This window comes from Dipodomys merriami, unplaced genomic scaffold, assembly GCF_024711535.1.
Source record: "Dipodomys merriami isolate MVZ:Mamm:240054 unplaced genomic scaffold, mDipMer1.0.p SCAF_41, whole genome shotgun sequence".
NCBI classification, from domain to species: Eukaryota; Metazoa; Chordata; class Mammalia; order Rodentia; family Heteromyidae; genus Dipodomys; species Dipodomys merriami.
The window spans coordinates 257165-281454 of record NW_027205715.1 but is presented as its reverse complement, the minus strand read 5'-3'; the positions used below and the strand labels follow the sequence as shown (position 1 = coordinate 281454).

The window sequence follows — 24290 nt, the reverse complement described above, 5'->3', positions numbered from 1 at the left end:
CTGTTTATGTGGTACTGAGGAATCGAACCCAGGGCCTCATGCATGCAAGACAAGCACTCTACCACTAAGTTACCTTCCCAGCTCATAGCTTAATTTTTATTCTACATTGTTACTTGAAACAGTTCATCTACCTCCCATTTCTCATAGGAAAAGATAGTAGAGAGAGAGGCCATATTGTAAAGTCTAAGTTTGTAAAATAGAAAACATAAGGTGTATGATGATTTTTCTTTTCTTTTTTTTTTTTGTCGGTCGTGGGTCTTGAACTCTGGGCCTGGGTGCTGTCCCTCAGCTCTTCAGCTCAAGGCGAGCGCTCTACCACTTGAGCTACTGCGCCACTTCCGGTTTTCTGGTGATTTATTGGAGATAGGAGTCTCACGGTCTTTACTGCCCGGGCTGGCTTTGAACCGCGATCCTTAGATCTCAGCCTCCTGAGTAGCTAGGATTACAGGCGTGAGCCACTAGCGCCCGGCTGTATGATGATTTTTCAAAGGTACTTTTATAACCCTTTCATGTTTTATATCACCATTTGTTACAGAAGACAAAAGAAGTGGCCCCTTTAATCTGAAAGAATAGTTTAAAAAAATCATTGAAAGTAAGACTAAAATGGATTCAAAGTTGAAAAAGAGCTGGGTGCCGGTTGCTCAGGCCTGTAATCCTAGGTTGAGATCAGAGGATCATGGTTCAAAGCCAGCCCGGGCAGATCTGTAAGAGTCTAATCTCCAATTAACCACCAGAAAACTGGAAGTGGCATTGTGGCTCAAATGGTAGAGCAATCACCTTGAGCTGAAGAGCCCAGAGTTCAAGCCCCATGACCACCACGACCACCAACAAAAAAGTTGTCTTCTCATTTTTTGCTACTATACCATGATATACCATAAATATTAATTTTTAAAATGATAAAAAGTAGTATTTGTGAAATACTCACAGATTGTCTAACCACATCTCCCCATTCAGGAGCTACTCCATATTCTGAATTTTCTTTTAAGAATCTACATAAATCTTTCAAAGGGGGAGCAAAAGCACCTCCAACCTAAAAAAAAAAAAGATTTAACATATTATTCAATGTGAAATTATTTTTAATTCTGTGCTGTAACAGTTTAAAGTGCATATTTTTGAAGTACCTTCAGCAATATTTACAATTATGTTGGAAAAGACCATTACAATCCATATAGACTACTGGTATAGGATAAAAATATATGTTGTGTAAATTTTTAAGTAAATGTTTTAAGTAGAATAAGTCGACCACTAAGATGAAGAACTATCACTTATTTTGCTGAATGGGCAAGAGAACCTAATTAAGAGTGTGCCATTTAAAGTCAGATTAACTAGCTATGGAAATATGAATAAATCAAAGCCTTGAGCTATCACTTGGCTAATTCATTCCCAGCTGGTGCTCTATTCCACTTCCAGCTTTCCTGCCCAGGCTGACTCAAGCATCAAGTAGCTAGGATCACAGGCATGAGCTGCTGGCACTCAGTTATGTCCTGTTAAATTGATTTAGACATGTAGGCATTATACTACCTATTAGTGTTATCCAATATTCCTTGTATTTCTTACTTGGTCTTGCCAATTTCTATTAGACTCTGCTTTTTATTAGGCTTCAGTTTCAAATTGGTAGGTTGATTATTTTAGCTAGTAACTCATCAATTCAAAGCCTGTATCTTAGAGACTCAAGACAAAACTTCTACAAATCAAAGAAAATGAGCAAGACTCTGAGACAATAAAAAGAAAAAATAAAATTTAGAATAAATGGAACAAAAAAGCCCCAAACTATTCCATTTTCTTAAAACTGGCTAAGACAAATTCAATCCTCATATTAATAATATGAGTTTTGGGTATAAAATGAAGTGCAAAGACTGTAACAAAAGAATGTTAGTAAATTCTTTTTTAGCACTGCTGCTTTCACTTTGAAATACTAATAAGAGCTGAATAAACAATATCTATAAAACTGTAAGAAATAAGTTAACTTAAAGGAGCTCATGTAGAAAACTATTTTAAAATATTACTTTAAAAAGTTTTTTTTTTTCTAATTCCAATGCTTCTAATGAGAAACAGGGAAACAGGGGAAAAAGTAATGTATTTTTGTCCTAGCCATGAAAACATTAAGTTCAGAGCCAAACAGAACCAGGGAATAAATACAACTAATGTAAAATAACCAAGCCTGTGTGGGGAAGATCTCTTCTTTATCCTGAAGCCATCTTTCCTTTCTTTAATTTTGTTGCTTGCTTATCAGAATAAATTTATCAAAAGTACATTTTCAAAAGTATAATCACTAAGAAACTAAACCTCACAAAAATCAATAACTCAATAAACAAGCAAAAGAGCTAAATAGAGACTTCTAAAAACTAAAAATGGCCAATACATCCGTACCAATAAAGGAAATGTAAATCAAAACAACACTGAGATTCAATCTCATTCCAGTAAGATTGGCCAATATAAAGAATACAAATAATAACCAGTGCTGGTGGTAATACAGAGAAAAATGAATCCTATTATATTGTTGATGGGAATGTAAACTTCTCTGGAAAGTGGCTTGGAGATTCCTCAAGGAAATAAACATAAGCAGGGTGCTGGTGGCTCTTGCCTATACTCCTAGCTACTCAGGATGCTGAGATCTGAGGATCTGTTTGAAGCCAGTCTGGGCAGAAAAAGTTCCAGTGAGACTCTTATCTCCAATTAACCACTCAAAACCTGGAAGTTGTGCTGTGACTCAAAGAACACTAGAGCTCAGTTATAGTGCCCAGGTCCTGAGTTCAAGCCCCAAAACTGACTAAAAAAAGAAAGAAAATAAACAAGTGATACTACTCTAGGGCATTTACCCAGAATATTACGTATCACAAGTCGGAACACAGTCAACACATACATACTGCACTATTCATGATAGCCAAGTTAAGGAAACAGCCCAAACCTTGAAGGTAGAGATGGGAGGGGGATTTGGTAGAGAACAAAGGAAGGCATGACCTTGATCAAGATACATTCTAGTTAAAACCTGCCAAACAAAATTGTAACCTCTTCAAAAAGCTACTTAATAATAATTTTTGGTCAGTTTTTAAAAGTATATTACAAGTCTTCTATCATTTACTTGATGAGTTCAGAAGAGATGTGAATTGATACATCAAATTATTTGATGAATCAAATACTAAGCCATATTTGATTCAGAATAGGTTTTAGAAAGACCTCCATCAGTAAAACAAAGAAAGAAGCACAGGAGTACTATTAGTATAAACAGTACTTTTGTTTAGATATTTTATTTCCATCTATCAGAAAATTATGTACTATATAGTTTTTGGTAAACAAAACACATTAAGACCATATGACATAATATTGTGCCAATAAAATATAATTTATGTATGGGAATGGTATCCGCTTAAATCAGACTTCCTTTGCACTGTAGATATTTTGGATTGGTAGTGTAGGGGCCATCTTAAATACTGTAGAAAGTTTGGCAGTATCTGTGGCCTCTACTCAAAGTGCAAGTAGTATTCTCCTGGTGTCTACCGACTCTCTGTACTTGCTGGAAACCAAAGTCTTCAGGCATTATTCAAAACTGCAAAGGGAAAACTGGACCTGTATAGAATTGCTGCCTTAGATGTAGGGCCCTTGTGCAGTTCACAACTTTAGGCAATAGCATTACTTGGGCAGTGATGTTGACTGACCTGCCTATTTTTTACTAGCTTATCCAATAGAATAGAATTTTAAATCACACCACAGAAAATTATCCTGCAAAGCTAGGTGCCACTGGTGCATGCCTATAATCCTAGCTACTCAGGAGGCTGATATCTAAGGACTGCTGTTTGAAGTTAGCCCAGGCAGAAAAGTCCTTGAGACTTTTTTTTTTTTGGGTCCGGTCGTGGGGCCTGAACTCTGGGCCTGGGCACTGTCCCTCAGCTCTTCAGCTCAAGGCTAGCGCTCTACCACTTGAACCACAGCACCACTTCCTGCTTTTTTCTTTTTGCTTATGTGGTGCTGAGGAATTGAAACCAGGGCCTCATGCATGCAAGGCAAGCATTCTACCACTGAGCCACCTTCCCAGCCCTCCTTGAGATTCTTATCTCCAATTAACTACCAAAAAGCTGGAAGTAGAGGGGTGTCTCAAGTGAAGAATGCTATCTTTGAGTAAAAAAATCTCAGCAACAGTGTTCGGGCCCTGAGCTCAAGTCTGAGGACTGGCACACACACATCTATTTGTTAGGTTCAACCCCCTTTCTGATTTGTTAGAGTGAAACTGAAATTGTTAGATTTGCAGAGTGAAACTGAGTTCTAGATATTAACAAAAAGTACATAAATACCTTTCTGGCATTTCTTCTGTTAATCAGCTGAACACGTTCTTCTCCAGTGAGGCTATTAATATCAAGTTTATTGGGATTTCTACAACGATGCCTTTTTTGTTTAGGCCTTCCCTCATGTAGTTGCATTTTCTAAAGTATATGAACAAAGAAACAGGTTTAAATTTTTTGCTTATGTAAAACTATTAAAACATCACATGTAAGTTGTTCCAAGTAACTTAATTCAATATGATATATAGTCATTATCCCTTAGTATTCAACCTTTAAAAAAATAAAAAAAAATTATGTTAGGCTTCAGTAGCTCACTCCTATAATTCTAGCTATTCAGGAGGCTAAGATCAGGGGATAGCCATTCAAAGCCAGTCTGGGCAGATAAAACTGACACTCTCCAATTAACCAGCAAAATGCTGGAAGTAAAGGTATGGAGCAAGTGATAGAGTGAAAAAGCCAAGTGAGAGTGAGGGAATGAGTTCAAACTCCAGGACTTGTACAAAAAAAAATACATATACAGTACACACACACACACACACACACACACACACACACACACACACACACACACACACACACACACACACACACACACACACTTAATTTTTAACAAAAAGCATTACATGAGTTTTTCTCCAAATTATATATTTGAAAAATTATTCAAGAGCAATGTAAGGATCACTAACTATGGTCTTCTATGAAAGCAGGATCCTTCATATAATGTCTGAGATCTAAGAAATCATTAATATAAAGGATCCTTAGAAAAGGAGATGTTATCTTATTACTACTATTATTTATTTTTATTTATTGCAGTACTAAGGAATGAACTCAAGAACCTCAGATTTACAGGCAATCTACCACTTGAACAATTACTCCAGTTCTTTTTTTTTTAAATTTTGCCAGTACCAGGTCTTGAACTCAGAACCTGGGTGTTCTCCCTGAACTTTTTTAGCTCAAGGCTAGTGCTCCCTCTATCACTTGAACCACAGTACCACTTCCAACTTTTTTTTTGGTAATTTATTGGAGATAAAAGTCTCCACAGATCTTTTGGCTTTGAAACTCAATCCTCAGAGCTCAGCCTCCTGAATAGCTAGGATTACAGGCGTGACCACCAGTGCCTGGCTATACTGAGTATTTTTGAGATATGGTCTTGCTTTATGACCAGGCCAGTCTAGACTTCAATCATTCTACTTGTGCTTCCTTGTGTTGCTGAGGATGACAGGGACATACCATTGTGCTTCCCCTGTAGGTGGGATAACAGGCATGTGTCACTATTTCTTGCCATTAGTTGAGATGTAGCCTTGTAAACTTTTATGACCTGGCTGGTCTTGAACTGCTGTTAATTCTTGATTTCTGCTTTGCAGGTAGCTAAGATTCAAAGCTTGAGCCATCACATCTAGTATACTTTGCAACAAATGCTAACTTTTAAATGGGATTTTCAAGTCCTAATAAACTTATCTAATAAACTAAATTGTTTATTTGTACTGAAATGATGGATAACAAAAACTTGAAAAATGTCTTTTATAGCCAGGTATTGGGGGTGCATACCTGTAATCCCAGTGCTCAACAGGCTAAGACAGCCTCGGTTATATAGTGAGACCCTGGTTCAACAACAACACAAAAATTCCTTTTGCAGTACTAGGAGGAAAGTTTGAGAATTCCTCACAGACTACAGTATAAATGGCATAAGAGCAAGGACTTAAAGCTGCTCACTACTCTAGCTTCAGCCTCTAAATCATATGGCTTTGGATTATTAAACTGTCAATTGTTTCAATTTCATTATCTGTATAACAGTTCTAACAGTACCATCCTAATAAAGCTTTTAGCAAATGAGATAATGGATGTGAAGTGTTAAGAAATAGTGACAGGTGTATACATTTTTATTTAGCATTTTCTATGATCATTATTTGAAAATAAATGCCTTCAGATAAAACCTTTGAAATTTTGTCCTCCCTCAACCAACATTGGCTCTAACATTATATTCTATGTTATCAATAAATCTTACATTAAATAATTAATTCTGAATTCACTTCCCCAACATGCACTGCTAGGGCTTGCACATGGCTAAGCAAATGCTCTACCAATTGAGTTATAGTCCTAGCCCTATTAAAAGACAGAATGGAAAATGCTACAATGTATCATAGGAAAGATGCAAATAGAAGATAAGTGGATGAGAATTTATGCTTTGTTATTATACATTTGACAGACTATTGAAACAAAATATACAAAGCTTTTTAAGGCATAGCTTACAGGAATAAAAGCTCCTAAATCTTCCACATAACCTGGGTGCTCTTTAAGCCATTTTTCCAAATCCTTTCTCTTCGGTGCATCATCTCCTGCAAGTCTTGTTCCATCTTTAAGATTAATAACAGGAACTGGACTTTCTGTATCTGGAATTCTTTGAGGTTGAGTATAGGATAGGGCTGGATTTAGTCCTGGGGAAATCTGTGAGGTGGTTAAGCTTAAAGTAACCTGTACAAAAAGAGCAAATGATATTCTTATTTCCATGCTTTATCATTTCAATTTTAGTTCAATAGAGTGATCCTGTAAAAAAATTTAAGTGTGACATGATTGTTTACCATTTAATAATACGGTAGCAGTATTTCAATAGCAATGGCCACATATTTACATGATTTTTAACAGCTATGTAGCATTTCATTACTTGGGAATAATCAACTTGTTTAACCAACCTTCCTAATAAAAAACTTTATATAGCTGGGTGCCAGTGGCTCATGCCTGTAAACTTAGCTACTAAGGAGGCTGAGATCTGAGGATTGGCAGTTCAAAGCCAGCCCAGGCAGTGAGACTTTTATCTCCAAAAAACCACCAGAAAACTGGAAGTAGTGCTGTAGCTCAAGTGGGAGAGCGCTAGCCTTGAGCTGAAGAGAGCTCATGGACAGTGCCCAGGCCCAGAGTTCAAACCCCATGGCTGACAAAAACAAAAAACAAAAAAAACAAAAACAAAAACAAAGAAAAAAAGAAAAAAAAAACTTTATGTGTGTGTACATATCGTGTAATATTCAGCTAAACTTCAGCCTGGGCGCTGTTCCTGAGCCTCTTTGTGCTCAAGGCTAGTGCTCTACCAGTTGAGCCACAGTGCTACTTCCAGTTTTTGAGTGGTTAACTGAAGATAAGAGTCTCACAGGGACTTTTGTGCCAGTGCTGGCTTCGGTGATCCTTAGATCTCAGCCTACTGAGTAGCTAGAATTACAGGAATGAGCCACTGGTGCACAATTCATTGCTCTTCTTAAAACCCTAAACACCTTGACCAAAAGAAACTCAGGGACAATGACCAGGGACAATGCCCCAAGCCTGGGGCATGAACACATACACACACACACACACACACACACACACACACACACACACACACACACACACACCCCAGTATGATACACACACACACACACACCCCAGTATGATACACACACACACACACCCCAGTATGATACACACACACACATACACACACCCCAGTATGATACACACACACACGCGCGCGCACACACACACCCCAGTATGATACACACACACATGTGCGCACACACACACACACCCCAGTATGATACACACACACACCCCAGTATGATACACACACACACACACACACACAGTATGATTATTTGCTAGAGACTGGGGATCAGTAATTTTTAAGTATTACTTACATGATTAGGTGGTTTGTTCTTGTTAAAAAACATGATGTCGACACCTTCTACATTCTTCCTCCTTCCTCGTCTTTTCTTGACCAGAGGCTGGTTATCTAGTATTATTCCATTGGCACCAGATGTTGACTGAATGGAGGTACCTAATCAAATATTTTAAAATAAGGATTAAAGTTTATTCTTCAGCAAACATTGCTAGGCTATGCCATCCTTAAGCTACTATTTCAGGTATTTTCTGAAATGAGCTGCTTAGATTTGTCTTTATTTATAAGCTATGAAATTTTCCTTTCCTTCATCAAAATATATCATCTTTACCCAACACTTTCAGACAAATTCAAGCATTAATAGCTTAAGAATAAAAACGAACATGTGAAAGAAAAGGAAGAATGTCAATGTAGGCCAATTCTAGATTGTGAACACCTAAGTTTTATTTTTTATTTTTGATTGTTCATGGACCTTGAATCAGGGCATGGGTGCTAACCCTGAGCTTTTGTGCTCAAGGCTATCACTCTACCATGCTGAGCCACAGCTCAATGATTTTTTGGCAGTTGATTAGAGATTAGAGTCTCATGGACTTTCCTGCCCAGGCTGGCTCTGAACTGTGATCCATAGATCTCAGCCTCCTTAGCAGTTAGAATTATGAGGCACCAGTGTCCAGTTTAAATTTTTAATATCTGCTTTAATTTTTAATAACAGAAAATGGAATCAGTTATCAATTCAAGATAACACCTATAATAAAGCCTTATTTTCCCAAATTATAGGAATTCCCCATAAAATGCACATATACAGTAGGCGATTTGAAATGTTTCTAAGAATTTCATGGCAAATCAGACTAAGTTTTTCATTTTATGGATAAAGTATAAAGGAAATTTAATTCATTTATCTGCTTTAATTGAAAACCAGCATTTTGAGGAGAGCATGTTATGTAGTGGTCCACATGGTAGACCCAGTTAAGGTTGAACATCTCTCTCAATACTTTTAGAAGGACATAAAGAATAATTAGACAAAAAATATAAACAATGCTGAACATATTTTTTATGCCTCCAGAGACACAGCACAAATTTGTTATTCAGTAAATATTTGTTGATTCAAATCAATTCATGTTTAGAAGAAATATAGTACCAAAGGAAGATATGTTCTTTGCTTTCAAAAATGTCAAGTTTATTATGCAGCCTTAAGACAAAGTTAATTCTGTACTGTTTTCAAAGGCAGAATGTCAAATGTAGACAATCACATGCAGCATGAAAAATTTACAAACAAGAAAATATCTACCAAACAATGAAAAGGGATATTTGAAATAGGAACTTTGTTCCTATTAGAATTGCATGAAGATGACAGGTGGTTTTGTGTGTGTGTGTGTGTGTGTGTGTGTGTGTGTGTGTGTGTGTGTGTGTGTGTGTGTGTGTGTGTGTGTGTGTGTGTGTGTGTGTGTGTGTGTGTGTGTGTGTGTGTGTGTGGTGTGTGCGGTAGTACTGTATTGGGGTTTGAAATAATAGCAAACTTGAGGTTGCTATTACTGGCAGGCAGGCAGGCAGGCAATCTATCACTTGTGTCATGCCACCAGTCCTTTTTATGTTTTAGTTATTTTTCAGATGTGCTTTATTTGGGGCCCTAGAACCATGATCCTCCTATCTTTGGCATCCTGTATGGCTGGGACCACAGGCGCATACCACCAAGCAGCTTGGCTGTTGGCTGAGAAGTGGGGGGAGGGTCTAAACATATTGGCTGAGAAGGAGAGTCTAATTTTTTGCTCAGATTATTTTTGCAACTCTATCGTCCTGGATCACTGCCTCTTGAGTAGTCATAAATAATTCCTATATCCTATAGTTTGCTGAAATATATTACTTTTGTTTTCATACCTTTTTGTGGGGGAAGGGGTAGTAATGGGCTTTGAATTAAGGGTGTTGTTCTTACTTAGGAGGTACTCTACTATTTAAGCCACATCCCTAGTCTTTTTGCTTTTGTTATTTGGTGAGCAAGATCTTGTTTTTTGCCTGGTGGTCTGGATTGTTAATCCTATTATACTTACTCCTACATAGCTGTGATGAAGGTAAGCATCATTAACCCAGCTTTTGATTAACTGAGAAGGGATTTCACATACTTTTTGCCCAGGCCTTGAACCTCAATCCTTTGGAATTCAGTTTCTCAAGTAACTAGGATTATAGGCGTGAGGCACTATATCTGGAATGGAGTACACTATTTCTAAAGTCATTCTGTACTTCCAATTACATAGAAACCAATCACAATTGGCTTTAATTTAGGTGTTTGCTTTTTAAAAAAATTATTTATTCATGAAAGGGATATTCTTTTTTTTTTGTTGTTGTTGGTATCAGTCGTCGTCGCAGGGCTTGAACTCTGGGCCTGGGTGCTGTCCTTCAGCTCTTCAGCTCAAGGCTAGTGCTCTACTACTTGAGCCACAGCACCACTTCTTGCTTTTTCTGTTTATGTGGTGCTTAGCAATCGAACCCAGGATCTCATGCATGCAAAGCAAGCACTCTACCACTGAGCCACCTTCCCAGCCCTAGGTGTTTGCTTTTAAATTCAAATACTTTCATGTTGAAATGCTATCTGAACTTTATATATGTAAAAGATACTTGATAAAAAGATGTCATCACCTAAGTATTCAAGCCCTCCAAACCAAACTGCCCATCATAAGATTTTGAGGTTCCAATAAATATTTATTAATATTTGAAATATTCTTGATTATGAACTTAAAGAGAAGCCTCAATATTAGCTGGCTCAAGCTAGGCACTGGTGTCTCATGCCTGTAATCCTAGCTACTCAGAGGGCTGAGATCTGAGGATCACCATTTGAAAAATTCCGGAAAAAAAGCCAATCAGAAAACAGTGGCACTATGGCTCAAGTGGTAGAGCGCTAGCCTTGAGCTGAAGAGCTTAGGGACAGCGCCCAGGCCCAAAATTCAAGCCCCACGACTACCACCACCACCACCAACAAATTAGCTGGCTCACACCTATAATTCTTGCTATTCAAAAGTTTGGGATCTATAGAACTGTAGTTCAAGACCCTGGGCATATGCTAGATTTTATCTTCAAAATAACCAGCTAAGGGCAGTGCTGGGGATTGAATTCACTACTAAGAGTGCTAGCACTAGCAAGTACAACCCCCTCAGTTCAAACCTCAGTACAAAAATAAAAAAGTCAGACACTGGTGACTCAAATTTGTAACCCTAGCTACTTAGGAAATTGAGGTCTGAGGATGATGGGTCGAAGTCCGGCCAGGCAGACAAATCTGAGAGACTCTTATCTCCAATTTACCAGCAAAATACTGAAAGTAGAGCTGTGGCTCAAGGGTAGAGTTTAGCCTTGAGCAAAAAAGTTAAGTAAGAGCATGAGGCCCTGAGTTCAAGCCCAATATTTTACACACGCACACACACACACACACACACAAACGTGTGCGCACACACACGCACATGCAGTTTCATTAGTAAAACAAAATGAATTTTAACCAATGTATATAGAGCAGGATTTAGCACATAGAGAAGTACTTCACAATAAGACAATTATTACTTGCATATTCACCTGACAGAGGCATAGATTTTGGAAAATTGATCAGGCTTGTCTCTGATGCACTTTGAAGCTCCCGCAGTCGGGTGAGGTACTGTTGTTGCCCCAGAGCACCATCTTCACTATCAAATGGTCTTTTCTGAGCAAGCCCCTGCTTCTGAAATGTCAACTTCAAACCACCTTCCTGTTCAAAAGATCATTAAGGCAAAAAAATGTTAACAGTAACTTGTGCAGGACACTGAGAGAATTTTTTCACTTAGAAATGGTGAAGTAAAATCCCCTAAAACATTAATGAAGTTCTTTTTCTTGTTCATAAATCAAGAGAATAAAAGACTTAGTCAATATCTATAATGCATACTAAACATTTAGCTTTAATTAAAAATTTCTAGGTACCATCTACCCTTTTCTGAGTAAAGTTTTCATGTGACTATTGCACTGTAACATTTTCAGCTTCAGATGTATATCTCTAGGTTCATTATTCATATGGTATTTTAAAGGATACTATCTACATTTTAGATACTAATTAACCTTCAAAGATCATATTAAGATAAACAGTAGAGCATGCTAAGTGTTTCAAAGAGAAAGTACACTGACATACCATATAAATGTCAAATACAAGAATGAAAACAGTAAGAAATTGTCACACTTTTTAAGAAAGCAGCTTGGTCAGCAGAAGAACAATTTTCAGAAATGTAAGGAGAGAAACAGTTAATGATGATTCCTCTAGTAGAATATTCAAATGTAATAACCTGGATATCAAAAAAAAAATTAATGCCAATACCAGGAGACAAGTATGTGAAGGAAGAAGAATAAGAGCAGGCAGCCATTTGCAGGAAAAGCATGCTGCACACCGCAATCGCAATCAGGCCCTAGGGCAATAAAAATACACATACGTCTTTGATTTTCACTGTAAACTCCTTTTCTCGTACATGCTTCTTCACCTTTGACATTTGTGTTGACTGGTCTTGTTCTTCTTTGACACCAGCACCTGGGGGAGTGGGAACACTGGGCTCACTATATTCTGTAGCTGCTCCAGGGCTGTCCAGCAGTTTTGTGGTATAGAAAGAAGCCACTGTGTTAGCATCATAACTTCTTCTAGCTGAAGGCCACTTCCCTTTAAGAACTGTTTGACAAATACTGTCCAACCTGTTGATCATTACCCGATCCTAGAAAAGCAAGGAATACCAAAGTATAGTTTTAATAATAAGGCCATACTTTTGGACATTAAATAGCCAAGAGCCTTTGAACCTGGTTTAACAGTGTATAAAATCTCTCACATATACTATAACACAGTCTCTCACTATAATTTTTTATTCAAATATAAATTCCTGTTGAAGTTTGAAAAATATAACATACAGATATTTTTTAAAATTTGGTTTTAGAATAGAGGCTCTTCATCTTAACAATACAAAAATATATGACAAGAACACAGTCTCTTCTATATTTAATATGCCAACCTCATTTCTAAAGAGAAGTATATTAGCATTAATATGTTAGTATTAATATACTAGGTTAGTCACATAGTTGGAGAACTGCATTAATTCTTAGTTGTTCCTACCACTAAATGTACAGGTACTTAAATGGGCTTTTAGTTTTGTTTTTGGTAGATCACAGCTAGCTAACCTAAATTTCTTCAGAGAGACTGAATTGAAAGTACCTATTTCATATAGAAGTACTTGAACATTAACTTGAATATAAAGATTTATTTTTTATTTGAAACAATTTAAGCTTATACATTTAAGTACAACTAATTTAATGGACAGTAATAGTTCATATACTTATACTGTAGCACCAATACATCAGACTACATTCTACTATGTTTTCCCCATAAAAGAATATCTACCACCAAATTACACACACACACACACGCACTAAAAATGATGAGTCCCAACAACCGATTATTCTTTCACCTTTGGCCAATATGAGGCTGCCAGCATGTATCCACCTTGTAAGAGGTAAGCAGACTCTGGAGTCCCGTTGTTAGCTTGGAAACTATCCTGGGTCTCATCCTGTGTAGTGCTCAGTGATGCAACACTTTCTTCATCATAAGCTTTCATGTGAGGAGTACCTTCTGCTAAGAACAATTAGAACCACTTTTAAAAGACCACATAACAATTTATATACACTTCAAATTTATCTGGAAATACATGTTAATGAAAAATTTCACCTAGAATACAATAAAGTAACCATTATTTTATTTTTTAAATTTTATTTATTTATTTTTGTCGGTTGTGGGGCTTGAACTCTGGGTGCTGTCCTTGCGCTCTTCAGCTCAAGGAGAGCACTCTATGGCTTGAGCCACAGCGCCACTTCCGGTTTTCTAGTGGTTTATTGGAGATAAGAGTCTCCCGGACTTTCCTGCCCGGGCTGGCTTTGAACTGTGATCCTCAGACCTCAGCCTCCTGAACAGCTAGGATTACAGGTGTGAGCCACTGGCGCCCGGCTAGTAACCATTATTTTAAAATGAATCCTAGTTGGTACAATTTATCTGAATTAGGAGTAATGTAATACCTGATAGAAGACCATAATACTCTTCATGAAGTAGCTCTTAGAAATGGGCATGTTTTTACTTTGTTCATGTAATTGTAACCCCTCTATACAGTATTTTCACAATTAAAAAAAAAAAGAAAAAAAAAAAAAGAAATGGGCATGTTTATATAGGATGTGGTGGCTCAAATCCATAATCTCAACTAGTAGGAGTTGGAGATTAGGAAGATCACAGCTCAAAGCCACCCCAGGCAAGAAAGATAGCTCAAGTCCTTGCCCAGGCAAAAGCTGGGCTGGGCAAGGTAGTACAACATTGGTCATCCCAGATACATAGAAAATATGAATAAGTAAGAAGAAAGCAATTGAGGCAAGCTGGGCATGAACACAGGACTCTATCCACAAAATAAAAGCAAAAAGAACATGGTTCACGTGGGAGCATGTTAGAAAGAACAAGATCCTTCACCTTGTCCCGGAATCATAAAAAAATAAAACTGGACAACCCTGAAAGTAATGACTTGGGAGTTGTTACAAGAGTTTCTGGCTCTTGTGGGTTATGATGCACCATGCTTGAGGCTTACTTATTTTATTTCCTTATTCCTGAATTGTTGGCCTACTGTAATAATACTTTGGAGAAGACAATTTAACATACTCTGTGATAAGCTGTACAAGTTCAATCATCTCTTCTTTGAGAAGATAGGTATCAGGTATGGCCTAGGTTACTCTTCCTTATCTATTTAAGAGTCCTGGCAATAACAATATTATCTTTTTTGTCACCTGCAGGGATTGAATTCAGGGCCTGGGTAGTGTCTCTGAGTCTGTCTTCAAGGCTAGTGCTCTACCACTCTGCCACAGTACCACTTATGGTTTTTGAGTGGTTAATTAGAAATAAGAGTCTCACAGGATTTTTCTGCCCAGGTTAGTTTTGAACCTTGATCCTCTGAGTAGCTAGGATTGTAAGTGTGACCTACCAATGCCTAGCAACAATATTATCTTTTATTTGTTCACTAATCAACTTTTTCTAAGGAAAAACAGTACTAGATTTAATACAACCATAAAGAAATAAATCTGTTGAATAAAATTTGAAATTATATTTGGGATTTGACTTACATATTTTGTAAAGCATAGGACCAGAGAATATGTAATTCTAGTTTTTTTTTTTTTCTGCCGTGGGGCTTGAACTCTGGGCATGGGCACTGTCCCTGTGCTCTTCAGCTCAAGGTGAGCACTCTACCTCTTGAGCTACAGAGCCACTTCCGGTTTTCTAGTGGTTTATTGGAGATAAAGAGTCTCACAGACTTTCCTGCCTGGGCTGGCTTTGAACAGTGGTCCTCAGATCTCAGCCTCCTGAGTAGCTAGGGTTACAGGCATGAGCCACTGGTACCCAGCTTCTAGTATCAATAGTTCTTTGCTAAGAAAATCTGAAGGCATAAAATTTAAATTAACAGTTTTAAGCATGTTTAAGTTATATGAATTAAGTTCTTTTTACTTTCATTTAAAAAGCTGTCATAAAAATAGCAAATTAGGGCTGGGATGTAGCTCAGTGGCAAAGTGCTTGCCTAGCAAGTGCAACATCCTGGGTTCGATCCCCAGTACCAAAAAAAGACAGGACAAAAAAAAATAGCAAATTACTTTAAGCTTATACCTCGCTTTTGGACTTCCTCTTCTTCACTGTCACTTTCTTCTGATGAAGAAGAAGAAGATGATGACGATGATGATGAGGAGGAGGAAGATGAAGATGCTGAAGAACAAGATGAGGATGAAGAAGAACTAGAGCCTGATCGAGAATGGGAACAAGAAGAGGAGGAAGACGAAGAAGATGATGATCTGGAAGAACAGGATGATCTCTCAGACTCAGAGTCAGAATCAGAACTAGACTCTGACCCTCTTTTGTGGATTCTCTGTTTCTTAGAAGCTGGGTTTGGAGTTAGAGGTTCTGTTCTGGCTGAAACCATGCGTCTGTCTGTTTCACCTTTTCCACCAGATTTCTGGTCTTCAGCAGCCTGTGACAAAATTCCATTCTTTGGACTTACAGGCTCAGACTTTATTATTGTCCTGGTATCCACAGAAGACATAGATTCTTCTTCAGAAGAAGGAGGCTCTTCTTTAACGTTTTCATTTTTCACTTTTATATCCTCTAGAATACCTTTAGCATCTAGGAGCCTAGGCAGAGAGGTAAGAGAAGAAGCAGAAAGTGCTACTTGATATTGCTGTAAAAGTGGGGTAGAAGTTCTTGAATGCGCCATCTTACTTTGACTGTAGTTCCTTTGAGCTGCCATAAAGGAGAGTTCAGGATCACGAAGAATGTGATAGTCTGTTCGGCTCACCCCATGTTTAGCAGCACCAATAAGCAAATCCCTATCATGAAGGCCACATTCCCACCAGACTGGTAAATCTGGATTTGGATGGCAGAGCTTCAAGCGTTCAAACAACTGTGGATGTCGAAGGGCTTGTTCCCGTACTTTTCTTAGAAGTTCAATGCGATACAAAGTCCTCGAAGCACGTTCTTCTGTGATTGGTTGGATAAAAATATTTGGATCCACCAATTCTACATTGAAACAAGAACAAAAACATTAACCTCAAAAATATCTTATTAGACTTGGCTAGATGCAAGAATGGCCTTGAGTGCAAACCCTAGAATTGGCCAAATGAAATAAAACAAAAGCCCACCTTTATTAAGGATTTAAAACAATAAAACTTCTAAAATACAGAATCAGAATCATGGTACAATTTCCAGAATTTTCTTTTATTTTTCTTTACAAGTGCTAGACAAACACTACTATCACTGATTTATCCTCACAGCAGAATTTTTTTTAATGTGTTTGCCTGAAAAATGTTTTCTAAAAAAATTACTAAAAATTATGAAATAACACTAATCTCCATAAAATATGTAAAACACATTATCTATGGGTACACTAACAGTTTTCTTAATCAGAGAATACACTTGTTTGAACTCATAAATACAAATTAGAAGAATTAAAAGACACCTAATGAACAATCGTAATTTTGCACATTTCTTATTGTGCAGTTACTTACAGCACTGTAGTAAAATTCATAGGGGCATCTGGGAGTCTCTTAAATTTTGAGAGAAATACAAGATATCTGCCAAATAACACAATTCCTACCAGTTGGAAGTAGTTCAATTTCAACATTAGCTCATGCTACAGTAGTGTGCGTGTGTGTGTGTGTCTGTGTGTGTGTGTGTTCTGGGGCTTGAACTCTGGTCCTGGGTGCTGTTGCTCAGCTCTTCAGATCAAGGCTAATGCTCTACCACTTGACCCACAGCACCACGTCCAGTTTTCTGGTAGTTTACTGGAGATAAGATTCTCACAGACTTTCCTGTCTGGGCTGGCTTTGAATCGTGATCCTCGGATCTCAGCCTCCTGAGTAGCTAGGATAACAGGCGTGAGCCACCAGCACTGGGCTTGGAATTTAGTTTCTTTAGATCTTATTTTAGTAGGAGCATTAAGAAACAAGGGATATTTAAGCATAGTTTATAATTCTTAAAATAGGGAAATTATAAATTTTAGTAACTTTTGTGACTTAAAACTAGGATAAAAAAATTATACATACCATCTTTGGAAGGAAGACGACAAACCCGCCGACACATCGAAACAAATGAGTACAAATATTTTTCCAAACTATCATCAGTTTTCTTGTGTAGTCGGGCCATCGCTCGAAATTTTGTCCAATCAAATCGGCCTCTGTTAGGGTCAAAAACTACTCCAAATGTAGATACAACTCTATAAAAATCAGCTTCTTCTCTTCTTGTCCATCTATTTTGAATCAGATCAAAGAAAAAGCACTTTGGTCACTGATTTATTAAAACATTTCTAGCACCTAACATTTTAAAGAGATAAATCAGGGTTTTGCCTTGTAAATATTATTTTAGAATTCTAGTTGGCTGATCTATCCACTGTAATTTTTTGAGCACATATTTGTTGCACATTTACAGAGAAAATAAGTATAAGATAAAAAGAAGACCCTGCCTTGCAAGGAAAATAATATAATTTTGGGAACATTAATAGTAACATTTCCTGTTGCATGTTTTATAGAAACAAAAAATTTTAGGAAAGTACAGAAGACGGAGGCTCAATTCATACTCTAGTAACAACAAAAACATTACAGTAGCATTTTACAGAGTTAGATGGACAAGGCTAAGATTGGGAAAAAGCTAGGAGAAAGAATGAGCAAAGTATGGGCTGGGAAGGAAGATGGCTCAGTGGTAGAGTGCTTGCCTTGCATGCCTGAGGCCCTGGGTTCGATTCCTCAGCACCACATAAGCAAAATGAAAAAAGCCGGAAGTGGCGCTGTGGCTCAAGTGGTAGAGTGCTAGCCTTGACCTGAAGAACTGAGGGGCAGCACCCAGGCCTAGAGTTCAGGCCCCACAACTGGACCCCCCCCAAAAAAAAAATTTAAATTAAAAAAAAAAAAAAGAATGAGCAAAGTAGTAAGCACTCTGCATTTTGACAGAGGCCAGAGAATATTCCAGCTTGACAAGAATATGGCTCATACTGGGGATAAAGTGATAGCTGGAATCAAATTATGAAATATGTTTGCTAAAAATAATCTCTTTCAAATAAAATCTTATACTATAGTAAAAGTTATAGGCCTCTAAATCATAATATGTTCATTTATAGAACAATTTCTTTGCTCAACTCATTGAATTGCTGTCTTAATGAGTAAAAGTGTAGTGGAAAGACTTTTAAAAATGTTACTTGAGGGCTGGGAAGGTGGCTCAGTGGTAGAGCGCTTGCCTTGCATGCCCTGGGTTCCATTCCTCAGCACCACATAAGCAAAAAGAAAAAAGCCGGAAGTGGCGCTGTGGCTCAAGTGGTAGAGCGCTAGCCTTGAGCTGAAGAGCTGAGGGACAGCGCCCAGGCCCAGAGTTCAGGCCCCATGACCGCACCCAAAAAAAAAAAAAAAAAAAAAAAAAAAGTTACTTGAGGGGCTGAGAAGGTGGCTCAGTGGTAGAGTGTTTGCTTTTCATGCATGAGGCCCTGGGTTTGATTCCTCAGCACCATATAAGCACAAAAAGCCAGAAGTGGCACTTGTGGCACAAGTGGTAGAGCACTAGCCTTGAGCTGAAGAGCTGAGGGACAGCGCCCAGGCTCACAGTTCACAACTGACCAAAAGAAAAAAAAAAAGTATGTAATAAAATAGTGTTTTAAAAAAATGTTACTGGGCCATTTAAATCAGTCCTATATTAAAAGAAGTTTAATGTAATAATGACACAAAAACACCTGAGGAGCCAATCAAGTCATGTGAACTTTAGGCCTGGGTCTAAAAATAGAAATGAAGCTGGTTGCCGGTGGCCTATAATTGTAGCTACTCAGGAGGCTGAGAGCTGAGGATCGCGGTTCAAAGCTAGCCAGGGCACGGGGCTGGGAAAGTGGCTCAGTGTTAGAGTGCTTGCCTTGCATGCATGAGGCCCTGGGTTCGATTCCTCTGCGCCACATAAGCAGAAAAAGCTGGAAGTGGCGCTGTGGCTCAAGCGGTAGAGCGCTAGCCTTGAGCTGAAGAGCTGAGGGACAGCGCCCAGGCCCAGAGTTAAGGCCCGACGACCGGCAAAAACAAAAAACAAAAAACAAAAAAAAACAAAGCTAGCCAGGGCAGGAAAGTCTGTGAGAGTAGTGGCACTGTGGCTCAAGTGGTAGAGTGCTCTACTTGAGCTGAATGGCTCATGGACAGCACCCAGGCCCAGAGTTCAATTCCCATGACTGACAAAAAGAAAACAACAACAACAACAACACAGACTAAATATAAAACAGGACTAGTAACTATAGGGTACAACAATCTTTATCAGCTGTAGCACAATTCTGAATATTTAACTGTATGGATTTATGTGCATATATGTACAAACATTTTGCTTTGATCAATTAGCACAACACTCCTATCTGATGGCTTTTAGAATGAGCAAATACACTTCGATACTTTATATTAAAAGTTAAATGCTATTGTCTTACCTCTGCTGCCTCTCTATCTTGGCTGCCATTTTAGGACTAAGAGTAGTTTCTTCACAAATAGGCTGAGTCACGCTGGCAGGCACTGAGAAGGTTGGTTGTATCTGCTGGATTTGTCTGTTTTTATTAGTTCGCTGATAGGCAGTGATGAGACGTCTCAGTCTTGTGGTTAATGCTGACTGAGTAGGCCAATAAATTTTATCCCCTTCCATCACTTGACCATCTGTATTTAAATAAACTCATGTCAGTAGCAATGATATATAGTACATATGTATTATATACAGATAGATGCTAATAGATACTATACAACATTTTCAAAAGTAGAAAAATTTCTCTACATTTAGAAAAAATTTTTTACCTGGGTATGCTAACTCCCACTGGTAATCTCAGCTACTTAGAAACTGAAAAATCAATAGGATCATATTTCAAAGCCAGCATGGCAAAAAAAGCTAGTGAATCTCTTATTTCAACTAACAAGCTTGGAATGGGTATATCTTGTTCCCTCCTACAGAAGACCACAGTAGTAGAATCCCAGTCCAGGACTGCCCCGAGGGGGGGAAATGAGAATTTTTCTCTACAAAAAACTTACAATAAACTTAGAACCAGTACAAGTGAGCAAATGCAATACAAAAAAAAAAAAACAAAACAGTATTATCTAAGTTAAGGTTATCTCATATACCCAGGAAATAAAACTCTTTGATTTCAAAATCTAATTTAGCAAACCAGTTTGAAAATATTCAATAGCCTAACTTAAATAAAAGCTGAACTGAAATTCATGAAAAATTGAATACTATAAATTCTTTCAATCCAAGCCTTCTGCATTGAATCTCCACTTAGATAAAATGAAAATACTTTTAGTTATAAGACAATGCTATGGCTTTTAAGTTTTTTTTTTGTTTGTTTGTTTTTTTGGGGTGTGCTGGTCCTGGGGTTTGAACTCAGGGACCAGGTGCTATTGCTCAGTTTGAGGATTATAGCTAGTATTCTACCATTTGAGGCACAGCTCAACTTCTGACTTTCTTGGTGATTAATTGGAGATAAAAGCCTCCTAGACTTTCCTGCTTGGGTTGGAAATCAATCTGCAATCCTGATATCTCAGCCTTCTGAGTAGCTAGGATTCTAAGTGTAAGCCTAGCTATAAGGGGCCTAGCTGGCTTTTAAATTTTTAGTCACCTAATAAAGTGCAAGATCTAACTCTTTGCTTCCAATGTGTACTAAGTACTATAACTACATAAACTAGAATCAAGCTGTCCCTCCTGAGTGTCAGGAAGGGATGCTGTATCCAGCAAGTTTAGTATCAAAAGGAAGTAACAGCAGATCTCATTCAAAAAGCTGTGTACAAAATAAGTCATAGCAAATGGTTCCTAGTGTACATTTGGAAGTAATAAGAATCTGAATATACTGTACTGTTTTAATGATGAAATCTCAGATGTAATTATAAATTAAATCATTAAAGTTATCTAAATCTCTATTATATGAGATTGTAATAGCTGCAAGTATTGTTGAAATTCTTAAGTAGTATGCTCTAAGAGGATTCTAACTATATTCAATTAAAAATACAGTTATATTACAAATACTATAAAAGTATATCATGAGAATATGAATTTAAAAATACAAAAATAATACTTACCTCCATCTGCTATAATGAGATCTCCAGGTGAGGAAACATCATCCTTAAAAAAATATAGAAAGGATGAAATTTGTTACAAGGTAATTGAGATAAAAATAAGGGGAAAAAAAAAAAAGGAAAACCAAATGTCAATATAATAGAGAACTTCTTTAAAAACTGAATTTATTCCCCCTGTACTATGAATCAACCCTAGGGGCTCAATCAGTTAAATATCCAGGCCAGGAATAGAATTTTTAATAATTTTAGCAAAAATAAAACTTGTAATTTTGTTTTCAAGTCTCACTTTAACATTTCCCTACTATAGCTCACACTTAAAACCTGTCACTATTTACTTAAATTATTTTCTTTTCAATAATTACAATAGTCAGTTTGTTTTCCTTACCCCTCTTCTGGTATTGTTTTTTTTCAGTTTCCCATAAAACAAGGCTCAGATAATTGGTAACTTGTGAATCTCTCTCTGTCTTCTCTTTTTGGTATTGGTCCTGGATGTTGAACTCAGGGCCTCAGTGCTGTCCCTGAGCTTTTGTGTTCAAGGCTAGTGCTATACCACTTCAGCCACAGATCCACTTTCATCTTTTTGGTGGTTAATTGAAGAGTCTCATGGACTTTCCTGCCTGGGCTGGATTCAACTATAATCTTCAGATGTCAGCCTTCTAAATAACTCAAAGAATAGGCTTGAGCCATCAGCATCCACTTCCCCTAGTCTTTATTTTTGGTTGGTCGTGGGGCTTGAACTCTGGGCTTGGGCGCTGTCCCTGCACTCTTCAGCTCAAGGTGAGCGCTCTACCGCTTGAGCCACAGTGCCACTTCTGGTTTTCTAGTGGTTTTTATTGGAAATTAGAGTCTCAGGGACTTTCCTGCCTGGGGTGGCTTTGAACCACGATCCTCAGATCTCAGCCTCCTGAGTAGCTAGGATTACAGGTGTGAGCCACTGGTGCCTGGCTTCCCCTAGTTTTTTAAAATAACCTTTTCCTTCTTTCCCGCCCCGCCCTGGTTTTAGCTTAAAATTTTTTAATAATTAAAAATTTATAGTAAATTATCAAAATCTTTAGAATATTTTTTGTTGTATGTTAACAATTATTCATAGTACTTTATCCATACATTTAAAGTTTTTGGATATTCATTTTTATTAAGGGTTTCATTTAAACAAGCTATATAACTAGTCCAGTGTCTCCCTCTTGTTATGGTACAACATATTTTTGGCTTAAGAGATCTTTGAGCATGCATTCAAAAGAATTAAACCATAAGCTCAAGAGAAGTCAATACTGTGGCTAGAATTTCTTTTTCTTTTTCTTTTGGTCGGTTGTGGAGCTTGAACTCTGGGCCTGGGCGCTGTCTCTCAGCTCTTCAGCTCAAGGCGAGCGCTCTACCACTTGAGCTACAGGCTGTGGCTAGAATTTCTCAGGGAGACATTCTTCTTTTCCAGCCAGAGCCCAAACTGAGAAAATATCCTTGCTGTTTTCTATCATTGTCGGAGAATATTGCCCTTTGAATGTACTACTTTCATACTTAAGGCAATTTCATTAGCCAGCCACTGGTGTAAGCCCTGGCTCTTAATGTCACATGTAAGCCCTTAGCTACCCACCTAATTGAAGTATCATCTGAGTCTTATTTGTATAAGTATTTCAAATTTTATTTTGTTGTTAGTCATGGGGCTTAACCTCTGGGCCTAGGCATTGTCACTGAGTTCTTTTACTCAATCACAGTGCCACTTCTGGTTTTCCGGTGGTTAATTGGAGAAAAGAAGTCTGGCCTTTCCTGCCTGAGCTAGCTTTGAACTAAAATCCTCAGATCTCAGCCTCTTGAGTAGGTGGGATTACCGGTGTGAGCCACCAGCGCCCCACTCAAAAATTCTTAATTTCTTTAAAGAACCTTTTCCATAGAGATTTTAGGTTTTACCCAATTTTTGTTCTTACTAAAAAGTTTATATAGTACATATATACTATATATACAGTATATTTATACATTCTATAGGGTAGTTATATAAAAAAAATTAAAATAGAGGGAAGAGACCTAGAGGAATTCCAAGCTGCTACACTATAGGTGTAAGTATAGCTGCATTCCCTATAGTTGTATACCTTTACTATTTATTTATCTCTCTGATTGGGAAATTTCTCTAGACACTGTGTTTCTTAGCTTAAGTATAGCATGTGGGCAAATCCAAAATTTATCTACATTTCATCTTGTCTAGGGAAGGGATCAAACTTAGAATGAAATGGTAATTGCTCTGTACAAAACATTAATAACAAACAAAACCCTCGGAATGAACTTGTTGGCTCAAGTTAATCACTGATTTAATCTTTTGAACAGAAAAATTATGTACATGGAAAACAGTTGAAGGAAAACCAGGCAAAGGAAAGCAAACAAGAAATATCTAAAATTCAGTATTTAAATAACCTAATCCAAAACATACCTCTATATCATCTTTAAAGATGGCAGGAGCAGGTTTATATTCTGGATCTTCAACATCTCTGTTAAAATACCAACAAATGCTTTGATTATTGTAATGGAAATAGGAACACATAACAATAAAATAGTAAACAAATAAATGAAATCTCACCAAATAAAAAAATAAAAGCTGAAATCTGCATGAAAGCTACACAGGGTAAATAAAAAGAAAGTTCTAATTTACTCTTATTTCAAGTTCAATTTCAATTGTGCTATTAACACTAAAGGTATTTCGTATTCCTTTTTTTTGTGAGATTACACAAGGCTTTATGACATGTATAATGATACCACGTTTCTCTTAA

At 37.5% G+C, this 24290-nt stretch overlaps 1 protein-coding gene across 9 annotated transcripts in view; it reads right to left on the bottom strand.

Moving 5' to 3' along the window:
• Chd9 (chromodomain helicase DNA binding protein 9) overlaps positions 1-24290 on the bottom strand; it is a 174005-nt gene that overhangs the window by 5086 nt on the left and 144629 nt on the right. For 5 of the 9 annotated variants that reach the window (XM_069992293.1, XM_069992294.1, XM_069992292.1 and 2 more), the window contains 12 exons: positions 23954-24011; positions 21541-21583; positions 19914-20133; positions 17521-17723; positions 15593-16495; positions 13374-13537; positions 12357-12629; positions 11479-11647; positions 7943-8082; positions 6528-6749; positions 4290-4418; positions 926-1030 (listed from right to left, as the gene is read on the bottom strand). In XM_069992293.1, coding sequence (XP_069848394.1) covers positions 926-1030; positions 4290-4418; positions 6528-6749; positions 7943-8082; positions 11479-11647; positions 12357-12629; positions 13374-13537; positions 15593-16495; positions 17521-17723; positions 19914-20133; positions 21541-21583; positions 23954-24011 — 2629 coding nt within the window. The remainder of the gene's footprint in view (positions 1-925; positions 1031-4289; positions 4419-6527; positions 6750-7942; positions 8083-11478; positions 11648-12356; positions 12630-13373; positions 13538-15592; positions 16496-17520; positions 17724-19913; positions 20134-21540; positions 21584-23953; positions 24012-24290) is intronic. The other 4 variants (XM_069992296.1, XM_069992298.1, XM_069992295.1 and 1 more) reach the window with 3 other exon arrangements.